This window comes from Sabethes cyaneus, chromosome 3 (assembly GCF_943734655.1).
Source record: "Sabethes cyaneus chromosome 3, idSabCyanKW18_F2, whole genome shotgun sequence".
In the NCBI taxonomy this organism is placed as follows: domain Eukaryota; kingdom Metazoa; phylum Arthropoda; class Insecta; order Diptera; family Culicidae; genus Sabethes; species Sabethes cyaneus.
Window position 1 is genome coordinate 166392123 of NC_071355.1, and position 25108 is coordinate 166417230.

At 40.2% G+C, this 25108-nt stretch overlaps 1 protein-coding gene across 1 annotated transcript in view; it reads right to left on the bottom strand.

The window, feature by feature from the left end:
- Positions 1-2856: 2856 nt before the first annotated feature.
- Positions 2857-25108, bottom strand: part of LOC128740385 (uncharacterized) — a 45070-nt gene continuing 22818 nt past the window's right edge. The window contains exons 2-7 of the mRNA XM_053835926.1: positions 20392-20506; positions 7841-7939; positions 7545-7743; positions 7277-7455; positions 3810-3975; positions 2857-3740 (exon numbers count right to left, since the gene is read on the bottom strand). Of these exons, the coding sequence (XP_053691901.1) occupies positions 2857-3740; positions 3810-3975; positions 7277-7455; positions 7545-7743; positions 7841-7939; positions 20392-20506 (1642 nt within the window). The remainder of the gene's footprint in view (positions 3741-3809; positions 3976-7276; positions 7456-7544; positions 7744-7840; positions 7940-20391; positions 20507-25108) is intronic.

Here is a 25108-nt window from a genome sequence, read left to right on the forward strand (position 1 = left end):
CTTTCAGAAAAAAAACAACCATTGGCGGAACTAGCGCTCATTTCTAGGGGGGGCTATAGCCTCCAGCATTGTTTTACACCCTTTTATTGGTCGGCCAAGTCAATTTTTCTAGGGGGGGGGCTAAATCTCTCCTAGCCCCCCCCCCCTAGTTCCGCCAATGAAAACAACTTGTACAACTGCTATTGTTCCAGATGCAATAGTAACGCACCCTTTTACCCATTTGAACCTTTCTCTTCCCTTGTAAGAGACTGACTCCCTCTTTTCTCAACCACCGGCATAAAAGAATCAAGCTAAATAACATGTGACAAACGACGTTTGATGAAGAACCCCGCTGGTTTGCACGACGTGCAAATTAAAAATTGTTCAAATGTCATTCTCAACAAGCCATCATTTGCTTATGCAGACAATGCACATAAACACGATTTGTTTGTAGTAGTCTATCGTGTTTAATATGTTTCACATTGCGTTTTCCCAACGATTATGATAGAAATCCGATCGGAGAATGAAATATTCGCTGCTTGCATCTACCAACTGAATTAAACCACCAAAACAATAACAAAGAGTAGGGCGGCCAGTTCATACAAGTTCCAGCATATTTAGGGTTGCCAGTTGTTCAAATTAAAAACTAACCCCGTTAGTTTGCATGAGGAATCGTTCAAACGAACGGGGTTCCACAGTATATATAGATTAAAATCGGTTTTATTTACATTTCTGAACAAAAAAATCGCTCACAAATCACATAGGCAGGTTACAATGGTACAGCAAATAGCTGAAGGATCGAGGGACGTTTTATGTGAAATGGGTTTGAAAAAGCATTTTATTAATAATTTTTTATCATTTGTCGTTTATTTCGCCATTTGTTACTCCCTTTCTTTTGGTTTCTTCAGTACATCTTGCGTGATTTTACTTGTCTAAATATTTTCCTCTGTTATATACTGCCGCTTTTGCATTTCTGTATTTTGCTCATATTCCATGCCAACTTGCTCTATTAGTATAGCTGGTATTGTTTCGTCTCATATTTTTTTATATTTCTAGATTACAGTTGATGTCCATTTAGCACGTTTCATTTGCCATTTATATAAACGGTTACGTTAAGCTACTAGTACCATCGATATTAGTTTTTTTTATTTGGTTTACACAGTTTTGCTTGCTTGCGTTTGCTTTAACAACATTCAATGTTATTGGGTTTACTGGTTGCTCAGCATGTTTTGTTTATTTTGTTTATAGTTTGCAGTAAACATCGCTTTTTGCTGCGGTTTTCTTGTCTACATGGTCGACATTCACACAGTTATGGAAAAGCATATCGAACATGCAGGATACACTTTTTCCGCGTTTTCTTTCTCACTCCGTTTTTTTTTTGTTTCAAATTCTGCTTTGCTTAGTTGAATGTGAATACTTATTTCTGTTTATCGTCGTTTCGGTGTAGTATGACGTATCATAGAGACTTTCCTTGATATATCGTTCCAATCTTTTCTCTTTGTAGTTTGTGCAACGATTGATAGAAAACATATTAACATATTGCAACAAAAATATACTCTGTGTTCTGCTTTCAACTGAATAATTTCTGTTTTTTCTGGAAGCAATGGGCTATGTACATGAATTTTGTTTAAAATCTCTTGGTAATATAGTTTATGTATCACTTAAATTTTTTCATATGCTTGAGTTTGATAAATGATATTTCGTGTTATATTTTCCTCTGCCTGGTTTGATAAATATATATATATATCGTTCTATGGGGCGTCATTTCGACATCTTATTATCTCGTTCCGCAGTATTGAATATACTTTAAATATATAGTTGTTTTCCTATTGATTTATAAAGACTCCATCAAAATATTGACAAACGCAAACACAAAACAGACTTAATTTGTAATATATCTAGTAACTGATTATATGCTTCTATGTAACATTTTGCTTTGATAACAGGTTGATAATGCTATATGACTACATTGGCTCTGTTGCATGGTTACACAAGTAATCTAAAAGCGGTAATTGATCAACTCGTCAAGAAATCGTGTTGTTTTTTCGGCGATAGAATAGTAAACAAACAACAAAACCTGATAGCTACTCAATTTTTGGATCCTAAACTTGACCAATAATACTTAGATCGGTTTAAGCTTCATTCTTTTTTCAACTTAAACGCTACTGAGCCGAACACATTAGTGTTTCATGTTACATGTTGTTATTCATTGTGGTTTCGACATACTTATACTTTTGTAGCAGTTTGGAAGCGTTTATGGGGTCACAATTAGGATTGGGATTCGTGGGATCTTCCTAGTTCGATATAGAGCGCAGACTAAAAATTTAAACGGCTTGTATTACCGTATATTTGTCCAAAACAATTATAATTTTATAATTTTGTTTTGAAAAAAATATGCTAAATTTAAGATAAACATTAAATTGAACGTTTTCAGAAACACCCAAATGCTTAGATAGTAGAAAATTGAAAGAAAAACTGTTTGATCACTGGTGGACTAATAAAACTGCATTATTAATTTTACTAAATGGTTTCTTTCCTAAAATTTGAAACTACAGAACATCGAACAATTAATCGTAGATCCGATTTGCGCTCAATGAACATGGTCGATCAAAGCACGATTGCGTCTTGTTTGAGTGTATTCATTTTTCAAATAGAACAGTTTCACCAAGCATCTCGTTTCGTACATGTATAAATATAATACCGATCATCATTTTGTTACAAAACATGACATTAGGGTTTCATTTCCGGTTTTACATCAATTCCCGCTCGATTGTGCTGCGTTAGAGGCTGAGACAGTTTTTCTGTCCCACAGACTCTATCGTATAGTTGGTTGTTGCTAGGGAAAAAATCTATATATTGTGAAAGTGTATAGTATACCTACTGTCCTAATTTCGCTGGACTTAACACTATTTCCGGTTCGGTCTTGGTAGTGGTCACGGCTGATGATTGTAGCAATGATGACGTCGTGGTGATGGTATTGGTGCCTTGTGTGAGTGGATCGTATAACCCGGGACTGATTGCAGGAGAGGAACCTGGAAAACCCGTCATTGGAGGAGGTGAAAGCAGATAGCTGCTACTGCTGGTGCTACTATTGTGCGTCAGTCCGATCGCTGTGGGTGATGGAGTTAGTGGGGAAATGTGAGACATTAACGCTGCCGCACTGGGTTGGTAAGAGGTCGACGGCAGCGGTGATAGTGATCCTGGTACCGGTTGGTTTTTTATACTGGGAGCGAGGATCACTCCGAAGGCGGACTTAGAGGAGGTTGATTGTGTAGCTGATGACGCAGTTAACAATGAAGACGTTGCGTTTAGTGACGCAGTTATCGGCACCGCGAGCGTTGATTGTGGTTCTGATTTAATTGGTGTGCTAACTGGCGTCGGACCGACGATCATAAGTGAAGTTTCCATCAATAAACCACCACCTGCTACTGCAGCACCACTACCTGGGGACAGCGAAGACATCGAAGATTCTGTTGCTACTCCATCCTTCGGTTTCTGTTGGTTGACTGAAGTGCGTTGACGTCGGAGTTTACTGTCTTTCCGCTGGTGGTGCGAATCTGCGGAACGTGGTTGTTCGTCTTCCCCTGTAAGATCTATCACCTGGGTGTCGGACACACCTGCATCTGCGACATCATGCGGACGATGTTTATGACTGCGGGCGTCATCGTCATTATCCTCGCCGTCTGATAAACTAACGATGTCTATCACACTAAGCGTGTCAGCCTTGAGGGAAGTTATTTTCTTCAGCTCTAAAGGTGGTTCTGAAAAGGTAAAACAATCATCTATCTGATTTATCATCTCTTTCGGTGCAATCGGTAGGCCATACTAACCTTCTGTTTTATCTGGCTCCTTTATTATAGGAACAATGCGGTTGGATGAAACTTTTTGTTCGTTTTGAAGAAACAGTGAGGTGGTTGCTATCTGTCGTAGTGCTTCCACGCCCTCGTACGTTTTAGTTTTCACAATCGACTTAGGATAGATTTGCGGCTGCTTTGTCTAAAATATAATTATAATTTGAAGAGATTAACGTTAGCCCTCAGGAGGATAATTGGGTCGCAAAAGTATAATCAATATATATAGAATGCCAGTGTCGCTGCAGTGCGCGTGGTAAACATCACACTTGTTCAGATAATGTATTTACAGTATATATGCATATGTGTGTGTTCCTGAGATTCATCAAAAAGGAATCTCATTGTCAAACTTTGACAACCAGTTTAAAATTTCAAATATGGCTGCCAAGTAGTGTGATTGGAAACTTCGCTTGCTGCAAATTTCTGGAAAAATCGGTGCAAAAGGGCGCAGTTGTGGGATTCAATTCATCCGGACGGAAAGAAAAAGAACGTTAAAAAACATTTCACTGGCATGAAAACACAGCGATGAGCGCACTGATGACAGCACCAACGAGCGCACAGATAAAGAACAGATAAATAACAATGAGCAACTTTGACAATGAAGTTCCCGATTCACAGACTTGATACAGATTGTTAGCATCATGTTTACCACAATGAGTCCCGTAGTAAAACAGCGACACTGGCATTCTATATATATTGATTCTACTATCGCAAAGCTGTAACTGTGTGACCCGAAGACCCGGTGAGTCCACCCATACAAATTACACCACTACCCAGAAGCAAGTAAGCTTAGGAGAGATTGGGTAACCAACCTCGGTGAAAACAATGTCCTATGCCGATAGAGTAGTCATGCTAATGCTGAAACTTTGCTAGTCTTTAGCTTTTGCCTCCATTTTAAGTACGGCTGATGCCACTGCATGGTGGAATATCGTCTCCTTCATTTACAGAGCAAGTGCACTCCATGTTAGGAGCGGATCATAACAACGTCTGATTCGAAATCGGTCGCCGAATTAAGAAACGTGTTATCTAGAACGTTAAAACCAAAATAGCAGCCTCATCACAAATCCGTTGCTGGACTCTAGTAAGGCAACTACGCCTACGAACAATCAAGACTCGGAACATTCAGCATGGATTGAGTCAACGGAATAAGGACATGGAAGCTTGGTACGTGGAACTCACAGAATAGAAGTATATGGTTAAATTTAATCACATATATCTCACCTTCTACGGATAATAGTGAATCGAGCGGTAGAGAGAGACTCTGTTACCAGTTTCCGATCGCCGCGTTGTTCGAAATTCCACTTCTGTTCTATGTGGAACTGCAGATTGATGAATTTTGTGGGTGGCAAGACATGAGAGATGCATGAGAGATTCCGTTACGGCGATAGAGTGTGGATGATTCGGGGAACCAACACCCAGTTTTGGTGGATGCTTTAAGAAGCTGGAAACGGGACTAGAAGGCGATCAGCGAAATACTGTGATAGCATTGTCAACGTACTCGATTCTCACAAAGGTAGACCTGACGACGAAAACGAAGCGTTCTACTGGACGTTGATCTCATCGATAAGAAGGGTGATGGGCTTGAGTGGAGTCCAGTCCAGCGTCTCTATGGTTCAAAGTTTCAAGTACCAGCGAGCCACATGCCATGGCGGGTGTTGTGGGTTCAAATCCGGTTATAATCTTAGATTATAGCTTGGTTCGACCCGTACACATTTCAGCATTGGACAAAAGGTAGGAGCCATAACGACATCTTGTTAAGCGTAGCTAACAATAACCCCCTCCCCCTCACCTTTCCACTCTTTCCCCACCATTTCATAAAAAAAACTTTTCATTACTTTCCCCTACCGTCCCTTCATCAATTGTAGAACCACTGTTTCAAAAAATATTAATATATGTTTGACCGCATTTCAAAGTCAAGACTAAACAGACAAAGGAGGGAAAAGATGGTTATCTACCTGATGGACAAGAACGGCGACAAGTTGGACAGTAAGAACTATCGTGCGATCATCGTTCTCGATGTCGCCTACAAAGTCTGTCCCAAATCATTTTCCGCCGATTGTCGAAAATTGCGAAGATTTGTGGAAATTTATCAAGTCGGCGTCGTTGAAGGTCGGTCAACAACGGATCAAATATTTACACTGCGACAAATCTTCGAAAAAGTTTGTGAATAAAGAATTCCCACGCACCATTTGTTCGTTGACTTTAAAGCTGCAGATGATACCATCGACCGAAAGGAACTATGGAAAATCAAGGACGAGAAGGGCTTCTTCAGGAAGTTGATCAAACTGATCAACAAATCTAGTCAATTCGTCTGCTTTGCTATGGATATTATTGGTAGAATATCTGTGACAGTGACCAATCACGACCAGTACAGCAGACTAAAGCGCGAAGCAGAAAAGATTGGGTAAAAGCGAAGAGCCCATTACTAACAAGACTGGCATTTTTGTTATTTTTCCATATAAACATCATGCGTCACCATCAGCGGCGCTTCCTTACTAGTTTGGATATGTTGGCATGGCGGTATGAACATTAGTTACTCACTCACACAAAGCATCTAGGGACTACCTTGGCCAGTAGAGCAAGCATCAGTGTTTCCTGAATACTGGCAGAGCTGCCAGTCTTCTTGTTACAGGAGTCTTCGGTTAAAGATAAATATATCTAAAATTAAGTACATGATAACCGGTGGACCGAGGTCGATCGAAGCCGCTTTGGCAGTGGTGTAACGATCGTCGGTTTGTTTGAGTGAGTTGAGAGGATGAGTTTGAGGTAGTTGACGAATTTGTCTATCTTGGCTTACTGGTAACAACGGACAACTACACCAGCAGCTGTGCGATTTGTAGGTGTATTATCAACAGAAGTCGTGCTTAGAGTGGGCTTCACAAGCAGTTGCGTCGAACAGACTAAGCCGCCGCACAAAATGTACCTTGTGCAAGGTGCTCATTGGACCTAAAAGACAAAAGACGAGTGCTAAGAACGATCTTCGTTGCGTACAGGAGAACGGAGTACGAAGGCGGGGAATGAACCATGAATTCGCACAGCTCTATAGTGAACCTAGTATTTCAAAGATGATGGCTAAAGCTGGACGGATGCGATGGGTAGGGCATGTTGCTAGAATGCCGGACAACTACCCTGCAAAAAAGGTGTTTATTTCAAATCCTGTAGGAACAAAACGACCAAGGGCGCAGTGAGCAAGATAGTCAGACCTGGTGGAACGAGAACTGGCGGAGAGTACACGGTGTTCAAGGAATTGGAGACGCATAATCGAGTGAATTGGATAAATCTTGCTCAACAGGCTATGTCTTAAGACGGCAATTAAGTAAATGAGTGAACCTAACACTGGCGATCTAAATTGAACCGAAGTACAAAAGGCAGTGCCTGAATCCACTATTTTGGCCCGTGTGAACCGCAGATTTCCTAGGAGTGTAAAAAACGTGAACAAAGTTTACCGGTATGTGAGGTCCGCGTGCTATCGATACTCGCTTGCTGTCGCCACGTAGCAGGGAAGTCCGATGGTCGGCGTCTATCTTAGCGTTTTTCTTATTCCGTGCTCTACGACTAGATGATAAACAGTGTGACGGGCATATACAAAACAGAATACGCAATATACAACAAAATAAGCCGAGACCTAGGATAAATAGAATCAGATAATTATTTGTTTTATCTTGGAATTATGATCTGATTTCGAGCTCGGGAGCAGGAGCCCGTTTACCATACCGATTAACGATGGTCCGATAAGTCTTAGTTCAACCGTTTTGAATCCTTTCTCGCCGGTACCGACGAATGCTATAACTAATCCAATTGCTATCGTACCTAAACCTACGTAAAGGAAGGCATTGGCGAATGAACTGGGGCCTCGCAGCACACCGAGTAAGTCTTCATCGTCCGAGGAGCCACCCAACGATGAGTCTTGTATCTACGAAAAAGAAAACATTAATATTGCATTCGACATAGACATTCAAATGTAGCTCGTGAACGCGTGATACACGTTGTGATCCTTCGTGAATCCGTACCCGATTGCGTTTGACCCATCGTCGATGGCAGGAGGCGGGTGTTTCTTGTACGCTGCACCGTCTACCGCGTTCCAGCCATGCGGCACGACCTTGGGCACACTGTTGAATGAATCAGTACAAGTGGGAAGAAAAATAGGACAAGAAAGAGAGAAAAAAAGTGATTAACTTATGATCTCTCATGAAGGCAGATCCAACATCTATCTTGCCAATTGTTTTAACAGTTTACTTTTACCAAGGACAACATTTAGATTTTTTTATCACACGTACGAGTACGATACAACATCGGGGATGGTACATAATTTAGTTATATTCAACGGTTGACTCACATTGAGATTACATAAATTTAGATTTTCGAAGCTGCCTTAATCCTACATCATCAATGTTATGTTCTCCAAGGTTTGATGTTTTTTTTACGAAATCACCAATCATTTCAGTTGTCACAACTTAAACATAAACTAGCGGAAATCTATAGAGTGTTTGAGATAGTAAGATATAGTAAAGAAAATAAGCTTACCCATAGCAGAAGAGTTTTGTGCAAGAACACCGTGATTTGTTTGCCAACAGCATTGGTTTAGAGAGTGAGATTCAGCTTTGCATTTGGTAAGTAAATTGGATGCACGTACTTAAATCAGGAACACTAAGATAATATACGCTAGAATAGAACAACTACTTGAAGCGATACATACTGGTTATGTTTGTTTTTCTATACGCATTGTGCTTGAGTACATTGAGGTTCTGTTGGAAATTCACTGTTGTATCTATTGATGTGTCTGTATGTTGTTAGTTCAGTTACACAATTGTTTTCATAATCGATTTTCGATTCCGATTGTTTCCGAGTATGTCCAATTGATGTGGGTTTAGTTACGATTAAGATTTTCATCATTTATATCATCAAAAGTGATGTTCGTAGATGAGATGTAGGATATGTTACTAGCGATGTTATTTCATGCAAATCATGTTCGTATCTATCGTATCCAATGTTTTGCTCAAAAGGATTCGACGTGTAGGTAAATATTGGCTCAATCAAAATGATAAAACGATACGAAATAACATTACGTAGTTAATGGCTCAAGCTGTCAATATTTTGAATATTTTATGTTCATCCTAGATAATTATTTTAGTAAATAATTTGGTTCTGGTTCGACATCACGTTTGTATTTATAGAGTATGCTCCATATTGGTTTTAGGTTTTAGTATCTTAAAATAGAAACCTCATTCTTCCCAAATTTATACTTTAGAACCGACTGTTGCCGATACTGTAAAAAGTGTAAAATCCAATTTGATAACAAATAAAATACATACAATATTTCAATTCACACTCTCAGTTCGCCATTCGAATTCAATTTCAGAAAACTATAATTAACATGTTTGTCAGTTTGAAAATACTGTATCGTTTTTCCCTGAATTTCTTTTTTGTAAATGCAAAAAGTCTATTTTGAAAATTTGATTAATTGAGTCTCACGAAACCATAAGTAGACCAAATCGAGGATTGCCTTGGAATCCTCTAATGATGGAGTAGTTAAATGACCTCGACCTAGCCGATGACATTGTCTTGCTCGCACTACGCCGAAACGATATGCAGAGCAAGTTAGATGACCTCTCCGAGAGCTCCCAGGCAGCAGGCCTCACAGTCAATGTAGCGAAAACTAAGTCTATGGTAGTGAACACTGACAATTCCACCAACTTCACAGTAGCGGGACAACAAGTTGAGCAGGTTGGGCAGACGCCTTTCAATATCTTGGTAGCCAGACAACGCCCGATGGCGGTACCAAGACTGATATAGCCACACGGATCAGGAAGGCCGGGGGTGCCTTTGCAGGTCTGCGAAACATTTGGCGCTCAAACCAGAGCACTCTACGTACGAAAACCCGAATGTTTAATTCAAACGTTAAATCCGTACTGCTGTATGCCTGCGAAACGTGGTGCGTCTCAGCGGAGACAACCCAAAAACTGCAGGTATTCATTAACCGGTGCCTGCGATACATCATTCGTGCCTGGTGGCCTGATAACTGGATATCCAATGAGGAACTCCATCGTCGGTGTCATCAACGGCCGATAGCCACAGAACTTCGTGAACGTAGGTGGAAGCGAATTGGATACACCTCGAGGAAAGGAGCGAACGAGGTTTGCAGAGAAGCACTCGACTGGAATCACAAGGACAGCGTAGTAGAGGCAGACCCAGAGGCTCATGGCGACGCAGCCTAGCCAACGACATCCGGGCTGTAGACGAGAACCTGTCCTGGCGACAGATAAAAGCCATGGCGGGTAGCCGTCAGCAGTGGAGATCTTTGATTTCATCCCTTTGTTCTGCTGGACCGACGGACATGGACACATAAGTAAGTAAGTAAACCCATACTTTTAGAGTCGGTACTATAAATGTCTCCAGATCTATTCCAGCAGTTCATTTAATTTTATTGTTTTTAAACTTGTAAAATAATAATTGATTCATCTTCTTTTCGATTTCCTTTTTCATTTTTTAGAAGAGCTTATACACAATTTTTATACTGAAAATTTTACTTTTATGCTTACATGGACGCCATTTTGATTTGTTTACAATTTTTAAAATAGATTGGTCTAAGTCGTCGTATGTTCGAATCTCGGCTGGGCGATGCAGCTAAGTAGATTCAATAGTAGGATTGTTCCACTAGCCCTGTAATTGTCCTGTACTCTAGCGAAGTCTATCGATAAAGAAAGGTAATGTCTTAGAAAACCGTGTTTAAGTTCAGGCCTTTGCTTTGGGTCTAACAAAATCAATCAAATGTACTTTCTGGCCATTTCAAAAATATCATTTCCAGATAAACCTTTAAGCACCAGTTCTTGGAACTGCATAGTAACAATCTTTTCGAGTTTTAAAATAGTGACAATAGTAATTTTATATGTCTCAAAAACCTTCGTTATAGATAAACAAGAGTCGATGTTGTTTTATGTTTAATTTTTAATTTTTAATTTTTAATGTGCAGAATATTATGAATTGAAATTTCATTTTAAAGCTTAATCCTTCCCCTTTACAAATCCGTGTCGGTTATTTGTTTTTTTTAACTAGTTTAAGGAATACAAGTAATTTTTTGTCTCAGTTAGTTGATGCCAATGCACATCTAATTTGATTATTGTATTTAATAGCATTATTTCTTAGCTTAAAATAAAAATCGGTTGGTGCGCTCATGGCGAAAAAGGTGATTTGCTGATAAAATTCAACATGGCGACCAAATCTAAGATGACCACCAAAAAATGTTTACTTCATTTAAAAGCTCTATAGTAGGGGGCTACGTAGCCGCAAGGTTACCGAGATTGCTTTGACAAGCGAGTGGTCGTGGGTTCGAATCTTAGTAGAATCAAGCCATTCGATGTCAAGCGCCTTCAGCATGGGTTTATTCTCAGGCCCACCCCACCTCATTTACTTTTGCTTCATACTGAATTCTAAATTTACCCACTCTTGACAGTGCAAAAGTCCGTCCTATAGTTAAGTGTGCTGGTCAGAGGAACGAATGAGTCCTCGAACGGCTATAATATGGGATAGTACTGGCAGTGAGGAATAAGTGGGTAAAGTAGATCAAGCTTTGAAGGAAGGATAAACCCCACAATACACACAAGCACGCATAAAATTTAATAAGTATATCGCGCATTCAATAGCGATTATAGCAAAAAGAAATGCAGTGCAGGTCATACAGCAAACACCCGGGCGATATCACAATAGATCAGTATATTTCGCAGTGTCGCAGGTCGCAGTGATGAGTCCACACAGGAATAAAAAAGCTTTATATTTCTTCTTTACAGAGCCACGTAATTAATCATTTGTTACATTTCAAATTTATGTTCTCATGATAAAGATATCAACGTGAAAAATTCAATTTTTTTTAAACTGTCCCGCTGTTTCGTATTGTTTCGTTTCGAGGTATTTATAGTGTTAGTATCATTTTTGAACCATTTTCAACCATTTTTAATTTCAAGCTCTCGTGTGACAAACTACTTGCGCTACTGTACAAGTAACAGAGACTATAGATTACAGAGGCCCCGAGACACTCAAAATCCGCTAAATTTTGAAACAAAACGGAGAGTACCATCAAAAATAAAGGTAACTCTCCGCTTTCGTTCAAACTTTAGCGGTTTTTGAGTAGATCAATGAATTCCAGGAATCTCTTCTGCTGATGTGCGTAGACGTTGAAAAAGCGTTTTGACCGACCCAACCATGAAAACATCCGGGGCGTACTTGGGCGTAAAGGAGTTCCAGATAAGCTAGTTCATTCGTCTAGTCGTTCATTGAGACTCGGTACAAGGCGTTCTCGTGCAAGATGTTACATAACGGCGTCTTGTCCGACCCTTTGACACAGAACAGACATCATCCCAAGCTAAAATAACGGTGATTATGAGTTCACTAGTAGCGCTACAGAAGATCAGTCAAATCCGATCATGTTGCAACATTGTCGAATCCACATTTGGATGAAGGAAGACCGCTAGCCAATTGTACGCTAGGCGGTCAAGGGGCCCGTAATGATATTTGAAGTTGATTGCCACCGTTCGTTCTTCCGCCTGGAATTGCGCACTAAACGCCTCTCCTTCAGAGATACTCAGCAGCTTATAAGGGGTGGGAGATGTAGCAACCCTACCCTTTAGCGAACATCCTTTAGAGATTTACCTTGGATCCGGAAGATCATATCCCGGTCAATTCATGGCAGAGTAGCCGCGCTGGTCCGAGAGTAGAACGATCAACGTATAAAAATATTTTTGGAATGTGGCGGCCTTCTTCGAAGACACTCGCATTTAAGTACAAATAAAAAAAAACAACTTAAACTGTTTCTCTGTATGCCTAGCTCGGAAAAACAAACATTGAACAGTTCTGCTGAATTGCGCAACGTAATCAAATTTCAAGCTTTCGTTCGAGCTTCGTTGGCCCTCCGGCGAAACGGGGGGCTGGTGTAGCAGGCTTTGCAAGCCGTCTCCACGAAAAATACTAAAGCACGGAACGAAGAACAAATATATTCTTACTGGAACAATCGGAATAGACCTACGCGACGAAAAAGGACTATGGATTGGAAACTCGGGACGTGGAACTGCCGATCTCTCAACTTCCAAGGGAGCACTCGAGTGCTCTCCGACGTATTGAAGAGCCGCAAGTTCGACGTCGTAGCGCTGCAGGAGGTGTGCTGGAAGAGCTCAACGGTACGTACGTTCAGAGATGGACATACCATCTACCAGAGCTGCGGCAACACAGACGAGCTGGGTACAGCTTTCATAGTGATGGGCGAGATGCGGAAATGGGTGATTGGGCGGTGGCCAATCAATCCTCGAATGTGCAGGTTGAGAATCAAGGGCCGATTCTTCAACATAAGCATCATCAACGTGCACAGCCCTCACCTCAGAAGTACCGATGACGACAAGGATGAATTCTACGCGCAGTTGGAGAGTGAATACGACCGCTGCCCAAAACATGATATCAAGATGGTCATCGGGGATTTCAATGCTCAGGTCGGCCAGGAGGAGGAATACAAACCGTTGATTGGAAGGTTCAGTGCACAGTGAAATGGGCCTAAGACTTATCGACTTTGCCGCCTTCAAGAATATGGCCGTACGTAGTACCTTTTTCCAGCACAGAATCCACCATAAGTACACCTGGAGGTCACCAAATCAGATAGAATCACAGATCGACCACGTTTTGATCGACAGTCGGCACTTCTCAGACATTATCGACGTCAGATTCTATCGAAGCGCTAACGTTAACTCGGACCACTACCTAGTGATGGTTAAGATGCGCCCAAGACTCTCCGTTGTGAACAACATTCGGTACCGACGTCAGCCTCGGTTAGATCTCGCGCGGCTGAAGCAGCCAGACGTCGCCGCAAACTACGCGCATTCATTCGAAGCTGCGCTGCCGGAAGAGGACGAGCTGGACGAAGCCCCTCTCGAGGACTGTTAGTACACTATCAAAACAGCCATCAGCAGTGTAGCGGAGAGCTCCATCGGGCATGTGGCCCGGAATCAGCGGAACGATTGGTTTGACGATGAATGTAGGAGGGTGATGGATGAGGAGAACACTGCGCGGGCGGCCAAGATGCGCAGTGCCACACGTCAGAACGTGGAAAGACACAAACAGAAGAAGATGCAGCGAAACCAAATCTTTCGGGAGAAAAAGCGCAATCTGGAAGAGCAGGAATATGCAGAGTTGGAGCGGCTGCATCGTTCTCAGGAAACGCGGAAGTTCTACCAGAAACTGAACGGATCCCGCAAAGGCTTTGTGCCGTGAGCCGAAATGTGTCGAGATAAGACTGGCAGTATTCTGACGGACGATCGTGAGGTGACGGATAGGTGGAAGCAGCACTTCGACGAACACCTGAAAAGCGCCCTGGCGGAAAACCATGGCGGCGGGGAAAGCGATTTCGACGGTGCAGCAAACGGGGAAGAGGTGCCAGCCCCAACGATAGGCGAAGTTAAGGAGGCCATCATGCAGCTAAAGAACAACAAGTCAGCTGGGAAAGATGGCATCGGAGCGGAGCTTATTAAAATGGGACCAGAAAAGCTGGCCGTTTGTCTGCACCGACTCATTGTTAGAATTTGGGATACGGAACAGCCACCGGAGGAGTGGAAAGATGGGGTTATCTGCCCGATCTACAAAAAGGGCGACAAGTTGTACTGTGAGAACTATCGAGCGATCACCGTTCTCAATGCCGCTTATAAAGTGCTGTCCCAAATCATTTTCCACCGTCTATCACCAATTGCGAATAGATTTGTGGGAACTTATCAAGTCGGCTTCCTCGAAGGTCGGTCTACAACGGATCAAATATTTACACTGCGGCAAATCCTCCAAAAGGGCCGTGAATACAGAGTTCCCACGCATCATTTATTCGTTGATTTCAAAGCCGCATATGATACCATCGACCGGAAAGAGCTATGGAAAATCATGGACGAGAACAGCTTCCCCAGGAAGCTCATCAAACTGATTAAATCTACGATGGATGGTACACAGTGCTGTGTTCGGATTTCGGGTGGATTGTCAAGTTCATTCGAATCACACAGAGGGCTTCGTCAAGGGGATGGTCTTTCATGCCTGCTGTTCAACATAGCGCTACAAGGTGTTATGAACCGAGCGGATATCAACACGCGGGGCACGATATTCAACAAATCTAGTCAATTCGTCTGCTTTGCCGATGACATGGATATTATCGGCAGAACATCTATGGCGGTGGCTGAACAGTACACCAGACTAAAGCGCGAAGCAGAAAAGATTGGGTTAAAGGTAAATACGTCTAAAACAAAGTACATGCTGGCCAGCGGAACCGAGGCCGAACGACACCGCTTGGGCAGTAGTATATTGATCGACGGCGATGAGTTTGAGGTAGTCGATGAATTTGTCTACCTTGACTCACTGGTAACGGCGGACAATGATACCAGCCGTGAGATTCGGAGGCGTATTATCAGCGGAAGTCGCGCTTACTATGGGCTCCACAAGCAATTGCGGTCGAGCAGACTAAGTCCCCGTACAAACTGCACCCTGTACAAGACGCTTATTAGACCGGTTGTTCTCTGCGGGCATGAAACATGGACAATGCTCGAGGAGGACCTGCGAGTTTTCGAACGACGAGTGCTAAGAACGATCTTCGGCGGCGTACAGGAGAACGGAGTATGGAGGCGGAGGATGAACCATGAACTCGCACAGCTCTATGGCGAACCCAGTATCCAGAAGGTAGCTAAAGCTGGACGGATATGATGGGCAGGGCATGTTGCAAGAATGCCGGACAACTACCCTGCAAAGATGGTGTTCGCCTCAAATCCGGTAGGAACAAGACGACCAGGAGCGCAGCGAGCAAGATGGTTAGACATGGTGGAGCGAGATCTGGCGGAGAGTACTCAGTATCCGAGGAATTGGAGAGCGGTAGCCCTCAACCGAGTTACATGGAGAAACTTTGTTCAACAGGCTTTGTCTTAGGACGACAAGCCACCTAAGCAAGTAAGTAAGTAAGTAATCAAATTTCAATCGCTAGCCGCTTGGGATATTGCATAACTGTGATCTCTTGGTCAACCTCGTTTACCAATTTACTTACTACTAAATGTGGGGCGTATGTGAAACGAACTTATGCGAAAAAAGAGGAAGCAAGGCAGTCACACGCGGAGTGACGCGGTGTCATTAGTTAACCTTCTGCGGCTGAGGTGGTAGTCTGACAGACACCAGAAATCAGAAAAATGTAACAGATGCGTCAAGTGTTGTATTTCGATTCTTATGTTTGCAGTGTCTTCCCGACTCATATCTGCGGTCCAATTACATCCAATAGGTTGCTAAAGATGTGTACTGTATTCGAAAATAATTAAAATCAGAATTTTCATAATTCAATAATAGGAATTATTAAGTTGAGTTTAGGTGTCCAGCAGACGTCAGCATAATCGTTAAGATTAGGGCACCTCAGCTGCAGAAGGTTAAACTAGGACGACTCGATTTTCACATAGAGAAATCGCTTAGGGACCCAAAGTAGGTGGAGATATTCCTCTTTCATTGTCGTTAAGAACAAAACTCACTGCTATGTGAAAAATATATGATTAGACTCTGAGGAGTTGGATGATTCGGTTCGAGACCGTCAACCCTTATGGTTGGCGAGTAATTAATTCATTGTTTTAGTTAAAAAGTTGCAGCAACTCCCCTTGAAAGATTTCATCAAAAGCTTACAATTTTTTTTCTTAAAATTTTATCATATCAATCCTCTCAGATACGACGTATCTCGAAGTACGAAGTTTCGCCTCGAAGTACGACGCTGACCAAACGAACCAGTCGTCATAATATGACGATCTGCGATCCTATTGATATTTACAGCCTCTTCCAGTTGAGATTCGGATATAATATAATATATCCAGTTGAGATTCGGATATAATATAATATATCCGAATCTCAACTGGAAGAGGCTGTAAATATCAATAGGATCGCAGATAAACTAGCCTGCAATTGTCCTGTACTCTAACAGCTGACTGCAAAGTCTGCCGAATAAAACCGATAGTTTGCTTTACATTTTTTTAAATCATGTCAATCATCAGTGTATCGTAAAAACAGGTCATAATTGTAGCAATTGAATTAAATGGAACACTGTTTTACGCGATTGAACACACTCTAAAAATCGTCACGTCGCATCCACGTGAAAAATCATGTAAACTTCTGTACAGCAACTTACATGAACTTCATGCACTAGTTAATGGGCAAGTTGCCAAAATTTACCAGGATTGTACGTAAACTGGTTAGTATGAGTGCAAGTTACCAACAATTCACGTGAATGTTATATGAAAAGTGTGATGAATGAGAATTACCTATGTTTTCACGTAATCTTGACGTGCCGATTTTTTTGAGTGCAAGTCAATATACTAGCTACAAGTATTTGTATTCACATCCATATAGGATTAATAAAAGGGCACCGTGTCATTTACAGCACCGTCAAATGAAAGCGGTGAAACTTTCGAATCCTCCTGTGTTTAAAAACTTGATGCTAATCATTGAGCTTTTATTGTTAAAATTTAATACATTCGGACTTCTGAAGACTTTGTATCAGTTCGCTATTACTACGATTATACAATCTTTAGACTGGGCAACAGTTTTATCTGACTGTGATGTTGACCACGCTGTTCTCCGGTTTTATGATGTGATCTTTCATAGCACCCACGAGAATCTCTATTAGACAAAGACTTCCCCAAGTGTAATGCACTCACGTTTGGTGAATCCCTGAGCTGTGAAATCTTATAAACAGATTACGAAAAGCCAGAAAATGCTTTTTTAAGCTACGGTCTGACAAAAATAAGCGGTTACTTCGCGACATGGAAGAGCTTTACTCCAGTTGGCTCCACACATTATTCCATGAGTAAGTATTGCGCAACGAGACGAACGCAAATCAGGATCCGTTTACTTTCTGGACTTTTGTGAAGAAGCTTATACATAATTGCGGTATTTCGCACGAAGTTGTCTTCAAAGATGCTCGTGCAGACTCCGCCGTAGCTGTTACCTGTTACTGAACTTTTCTGTGTTGTTCAATAGTGTGTTCTCGCATATTCATCCTTCTCATACACCAGAAGAACATCGTGATAGGCTTACCGGCATAACGCATCATAACATGTATCTGCCCCAGTTAAATGTGGCCATCGATAATGTGAAAGAAGCACTTACAATTAGTTTCATTTCTTGCTTCTCCCGTCTCACAAGTTGTATCCAGCATTCTAATACGTAAACCCGGAAATATCCACGACATTGAGAACTATCGCGGAATTTCAATTCTAAGCTGTCTCTCCAAGGTTCTTGAAAAGATGGTGTATCATGCAGTTCACCCAATAATTTTCGAACACCAACACGGTTTTCGAGAAAACGGTTTACAACCACGAATTTCGTGGTGGTTGGTATTCGTCAACTCATTGATCAAGTATATTGAAAAGAGAGGACAAGTTTATAAAAGTTATATTTCGACTTCAGCAAGGCGTTCGACAGGTTCCACACGCATTGGCAGTGGAAAAATGAGGTGTATAGAGTGATCATGGGCGACACAGTGGATCCATTCATACCTTACCGAATGTTCCGCTTTTATCAGCACCAATGCAATGGTATTAATTCGGTTTGTTTCGAGATGACAACTGGCGTGCCTCAAGGCAGTCATCTAGGGCCTCATGCATATCAGTAGAAAAGAGGCCATCTAAAAAATTTTTTTGAGATACGCTCTGCGTTTTTTGCCCTGAACCGATCCTCTAAATCTACCAGCCTATGAGAAACGGTGCAATCTGACCGACTTGCATTTGTTAGCTGCCACAAGAAAGTATTGCAAAGACTTTTTATTTTCGGACTATTAAACGGAGATGCTGGTTGCAGCTCTCTTTTAAGCCAGGTAAACATCCATGTCTTCAATGATGCCGGTGACGTGTACGATTTCGATATTACGATACGATATTAGCAAATTCGTTTATAAGCGTAAGATACAACTATTAGAGTAAAACTAATAGTCTGTACAACTACATGTTGCAGAAATAATAAAAATAAAAATAAAGTACGCGTGACTTCCATTCAAAATAAATGAATCACCCTACTAGTTGCATCAGTACCAAGAGCTTTAATGAATCGAGAATTATTTATTCTAATATGTAGGCAGAATCGAATTAGACTGAAACACTGTCTTTAACTTCAATGACGTTCCTTTTAATGTCACATCATCGTCTTTATTTGCTTCACTCTTATCGTTGCTGGCGTCACCGTTGTTGGTTGCTGTTGCTGAATATGATTACTATCATTGCGAGGCACACCATGGCAGAGGAGCGAAAGAATTTAGTGGCTTACACTCCGGAGGTTTCAGCCCATATCAGTTCACAGTCCGGAAACACGCATTAAAATTCGGCTAGAATGGGCAAAGCAAAGGCGTGCAGCTGGTTGTCGTGTTGTCACTCGGTATCTTCTTCTGCTTGGTTACGAGTGGGAAGGCAGTCGTGGTGAGGACTCTACCGTACGGTCCTTTCCACTGATTCATCTAACCAACCATGGAGAAACAACCAGACTGAACAACCGTAACGTTGTGGCGGTTATGGGCTATTATTATGTTCGGTTAGGAAAACCAAGATTTTTCTATTGTTCACTTAAAATATCTTCTGTTGTAAAAAAACACGCGCCTCTCAAATATCAAAGTCTTCAATATCTACATGTTGTTTTCTGGAGTCACGGCACAAGTGAAATGATGTCATTTTTGGGCACCCTAATGCGGGCACACCATTTTCGGCGTACTGTCGTTTCTGGTACTGAGTTTTATGATTTTAAGGCGCCTTCTAAGTGTACATACCGAGTACAGCACTAAACGGAGATAAGTTAAGGAAAATGTGATGTTTATTACGTTTCTGCCTTTCTCTTCCTTGGCTTCACTTGTTCGCGAAGAGCAGCATTATCGTCATTAGGGGTTGTTTTGGTAGAGATGGAGAAGAACGTTACACAATCTGATAGTACCTAACGTGACACATTTTAGGGTCCACTGCTGCCAGTGCCTTGCTAACTACATATGCTCGTTTGTGGCTGATTTGCCACGTTTATAGCCTTATCCGGTTGTTATCTAAATGTAGTTCTAATTGACTTTTAAGTTAAAGAAGGCAGAGAGGTGATATGGATAGATGTCTACAAAGGGGAAAAAATACTTTAAGGATTTTGATAACAAACGGATTTAGAGCATGTTGAGAATGCTTCAAAGTTACTATTCTATTTTTCTTGGGAGACAAAGTATCCCATAGCGAAAAATGTTGATCATTTCATTAGTTTCATTTATTCCTAATTTTCAGATTTCTCTAGTGAATCTCCTTTTTAAACACACAAAGATTAACCGACTTAAAGTACAGTTGAAGATACCGAAATTATCGGTTAATTTAGAGCTTACTTATTCAACAGGTTCACTTCATCCTTTGCTTTGCTACCGACCTATAGGTAACTCTCTAGCGGGAAGTGTTTAGCACCGAAATGTTTATTTATTTATAGTAACCTTCTTGCCCGGATCCTGCGGCAAATTGGTAACAATAACGGCCTATCTGCTGTGGCGGATAGCACATCGCCGAAAGAGCCTTAAAAGTGTGCTCACCATGATGGTGTTAGACGATTCCGGTTGCTGTCTGGTGGTGATGCTTCCTTCCGTCGTCGGAAGCACGCATTGTGTTTTCAGTCGACCCCATTTTATAGACGGGTTTACACCAAAGCTAGAATTGCGAATGAAATATAAGTACAGCAATTTGTACTTTCAGCTAGCTTTGGCTGTCAGTGTTTCACGCATAGTGGAAATATATGGAATTTTCCTGATGCTTTTTTAGAACAGCAATCAGACAAAGGCAATATGGTTGATGGCTTAAAGCTCATTTGAATGTTATTAGTATGCAAATCTGGTCGGCCGATGTTGAAAGAACCGTAATAAAATTCCTATAAAATGGCTGCCTGAGTCCCCTACGATCTGTTGATATGCTATTTCGTACGTTTGGTTAGAATTTTAAGGTTGGAAATATTCGTATACGTTCTGAAAGACAGGCGTTCTTCCTTGCGAATTATTGAATCGAGCCGGAATAATTTCAACTAATTATTTTGACACACTATCAATTCAATTACGAATATTACTGTCAGTTATAAAAGCATATACCTACCAAAACGAAAAATAAAAACCCGATTAAATCCACCTAGTGGTGAAAGGAACCTTTGTTATACGGTCTTACTTGCTATTTGAGATAGAAATCGACACGTCTTCGGAACATAATTCATCTATTGGTTGTAGTTGCGTAGTGCGTTGGTTTACATAATATTTTTGAAAATTGAATAAGTTTACAAAATTTGAACAAAATAGGAACACTTTTAAATTTTGATGAAAAAAGGATCATGAAATTGCTGAGTAAGGATAAGTAAGTTGTTATTAATCTGAGTAAGTGCAAATAAAAGTAAGTTGTAAGAGGAAATCTTATCCTTTAGCATATACATTGTCTAGTAAAGGTCTAGTTTATAGGTTTTTGAACTATGCATAGTTTCCTGTAATGCCATTCTATTTGAATCAACAAACTTATTGTGAGCAAAATATCATAATTATTCAATGCATTAATAATTTTAATTGTTGGGAAAATTTATGCAGCAAAACTAATAGCAAATGTAAAATGTTTAAAATGTATCCGTCTGCTGATGGTCGAGTAATTCGGAGTCAAAATTAGGGTATTCTTTATAATCAAAGTTCATTTTACAAATTCATATACAATAAATAAGATTTTTCTATCTTCGCTGCAGAGATAGAAGGTAACTGTCTTTAGCAAAATTTCTTGTAATAATATGCTCTACAACTTTGCAGAACACATCAATGTGTTATATTGACACTGAAGAAAAATATTTTTTTTATTTCACTTTTAGGGGGATTAATCAAAATTTAAATTCCACCAGACGATAGAGCTTCCAATTTCAAGAAACTCTTCCAAAGGTTCGATAAACCTAAAACCAAGTTTTTCCAGTCAAAACTCTAGTGCACACGTTTTCTTTGGTTTGGGGCTATTGTGCGCGCGAGTAACTGTGTTACGAAAGTTGGCGCGAGTGTTCGACGGTTAATATCTTTTAACCGGTAAAACCAATTCTTATGAAATTTTGCATATATATTCGTAGTCTCAAAACCTCTCGTTTGATATTAAAATAATTGAAATTAGGTAAATTATCTTGGTTAAAACCATTATAAATTATTGTAAATTTTGGTGTGGTGTATACGGTTGCTCATAACTTTCAAATTAAACGTCCAATCAAAAAACCATTCAATAGTGATCTATTAGGATATATTATCTTTCAAATGAGACTAATAGCGCATAAATCGGTTTGGCCATCTCTAAGAAACAGGCGATAATTATTACCTTGTCAAAACAGGTTTTTTAAGCATAACTTTTAAACTACTTATTTGTTTTCAATTAAAAATTCCTAAACAATTTAGCTTTAATAAGGGCTTTCATTTGATACTAAGATCGTTGAAATCGGTCATGTAGTTTTGAAGAAACCCGTGTCACGTATTTTTCACATTTTTGCTTATAACTTTTAAACGAAACGTCGTGTCACGAAACAACTCAATAGTGATCTACTAGACAATAACACCTTTCAAACAAAAGTAATAGCGAACCATTCGGTTCGGCCATCTCTGAGAAACAGGCGATAGAAAAAATCATTACATACATACACACACACACACACACACACAGACATTGCTCAAATCGTCGAACCCTATCGATTGGTATATGTGACTTGGCCCTCCGGGCCTCGGATCAATTTCGTGTTTTTCGACCAATTTTTAAACCTTTGTTATAGTATAACAAAGGTAAAAAGGTTGGTAGAATTGAATAGATCATTTTTATATTTTTTTAAAGTTTGGGATTCTTATAAAAACTAACGATTTCAACAACTTCAAAATACATTTGACACGACTATTGAGTGTCAAGTCTAATCCAATTTCAAATTTGTCTCCAATTTCAAATTCAATTTCAAATTCAATTGAGGCCCACTTTCAAGTCTTTTATAATTCCAATTTCATCTCCGACCTCAAGTCCAATTGCATGTCTAACTTTAAGTACAATTGAAAATTCAATTTTAAGTTCAAATTAAAATTCAATTTTATGTTTGATTTAAGTTAAGAAATTTAAATCATTTCCATTCACAGGTTTAATTTCAAGTCGATTTTTATGTCCTACTTCAATTCTAATTTCAAGTCAAATTCAATTTCAATTTCAATTTCAACTTTGATTTCAAGTCCAATTTAAGTTTCGTAAGGGGGCTTCTACTAAAAAAATCTGGTACAGCCTAGCATTAAGGAGTTTATTCAGCATATTGGGGAGTTAGTTTTACTCAAAAGCAATTTTGGTTTTAACTGTGTATTCCTCATTAGACTAAAAATAATTGCATTGAAATAAAAGAAAACAGGGTACGGGAGGGTATTTCCAGCCCATTAAGCGGTAGCCTCAACTATATTCAGGAATTACGTTGACACTATATTTATTCGAGACAAGATTTTTATACCAGTTAATAGAATAATATTTACTGAATATCGGCGTGTATTTTGGTATTAATAAAACGCTACTGAATTGGAGTTATAGTCGCGAGAAATGATGAAGTCGCTGCGGCCAAATTAAGCCCATTTTCTAAAGCGGTGTCTGTGTTTTTTAAACCCGAGAGGCCGAAATAGCCAGCACAGCGATTAAATGCTTTTCAAAAACAGATCAAGGAGACAAGGAAAGAGAGGCCGATGGATAACTTGTCGCTATTGCCTACATTCCGGGCTCATTGAAGATAATTAGTTGTGCATTGACAACAGCTTGCTGCTGGCGCTAGTGTATTACTGAATCGTTCATATACATTAGCGCCAGTTGTCACTCAAATACCAGCTATGTCAACACGATAGAAGCATTTCAGTGGATTGCTAGTGAATGAAAATTTATTTATATTTTCATATCAGAGGGGAATTTTTGTGTTCTTCCGTGATAAAAAGAAGTAGTATTGTTCTGTGATAGCATATTCACAGCTGTTTAGTTTCTAGAATAAGTAAACGCGATCATAATTGTGTGTTTTCCAAACCATCATCAAGAGCGGATGCGCGTAAGCGATTGCTGCTGGTTTTTTCAGCCTTGTTACGTACTAGTGGAAAAACAGTGGTTTTGATGTTTATTGAATAAAATTTAGCAAATTACTTACATTTTTATGAAAATAGTTATAACACATTAAAGCCTATGAGTGCTACATTCGTTTCAGTATTGTTATATAGCGGCAAAGTTTTTATTTTGGAAAGTGTAGCCAAAAAAGGTAATGTATGCCGAAATTAGTAGCGTGATGGGAATACCCTCCCGTACCCTAGATGTTAAAATCGGTTTCAAGGCACGTTGCATGTTGGAATTTCGACCGGGAGAGGCTGTTAGGGCCAATAAGATCGAGTCTCTTAGAAATGCGACGAGGTTTGAGATCCGCTTTTCAACATCGCTTTGAGGGGGTGTTCCGACCAGCGAGCAACGATTTTCAGCAAAGAAAGCCCACTCCTAGACAACACAGATGTCTTTTTTGAATGAAAGAGATATCATTACAAAATTTTGTAGGTTCACTTCCATTCCGTTTAGTATGCACCAATTTATTATCGAAACGATGTTAGCTTGGATTGCACAGCAGTCAATCTTAAAAAAATTTGAGATCATCTGCAAACATGTGTTAAGGGGACTGTATGATGGTGACAAATCGTTCACGAACAATATAAACAGCAGTAGGCCTATATGGCTTCCCTGAGGTACACCCGATTCAATCTTGAGATTCGACTGTATCTAGCGAGTTAGCCATTCGGGAAATCCCATTTTTTAATATAATACCAATATAAAGTGGGGAATCTTCGGATACAGCAAATCGAGGACGTTGCTTTCAAATAAATAGCCTTCGTAAAACGTTACGATCAAGAAGCATACGTCGTCATATGACGCTGACAATGTACAAAACCCGAATAAGAACGGGAGATATTCACGGAGGACATATCCCAAGTAACACAATTGGTTTTAAAGAAGAATTGACAACAGTTTTAAAACAAACAAACTTTCGTTTTCTATACTTATTTACAAATTACGACTGAAAAAGCGCAAGAAACGGGATTCTGGGACATAATAAAAATTATGCCCAAAATCTGGTGAAGAGCTATCGATGGACACTCTTTCGGATTTTTTTTTTAAATTTTAAAATTAGACATTAGACAAAATCAAATTCTACGTATAATTTTGAATATTCACATATAAACTTTTTTCTTAAACCCAGTCGTTCTCATGTTATTGCAAATT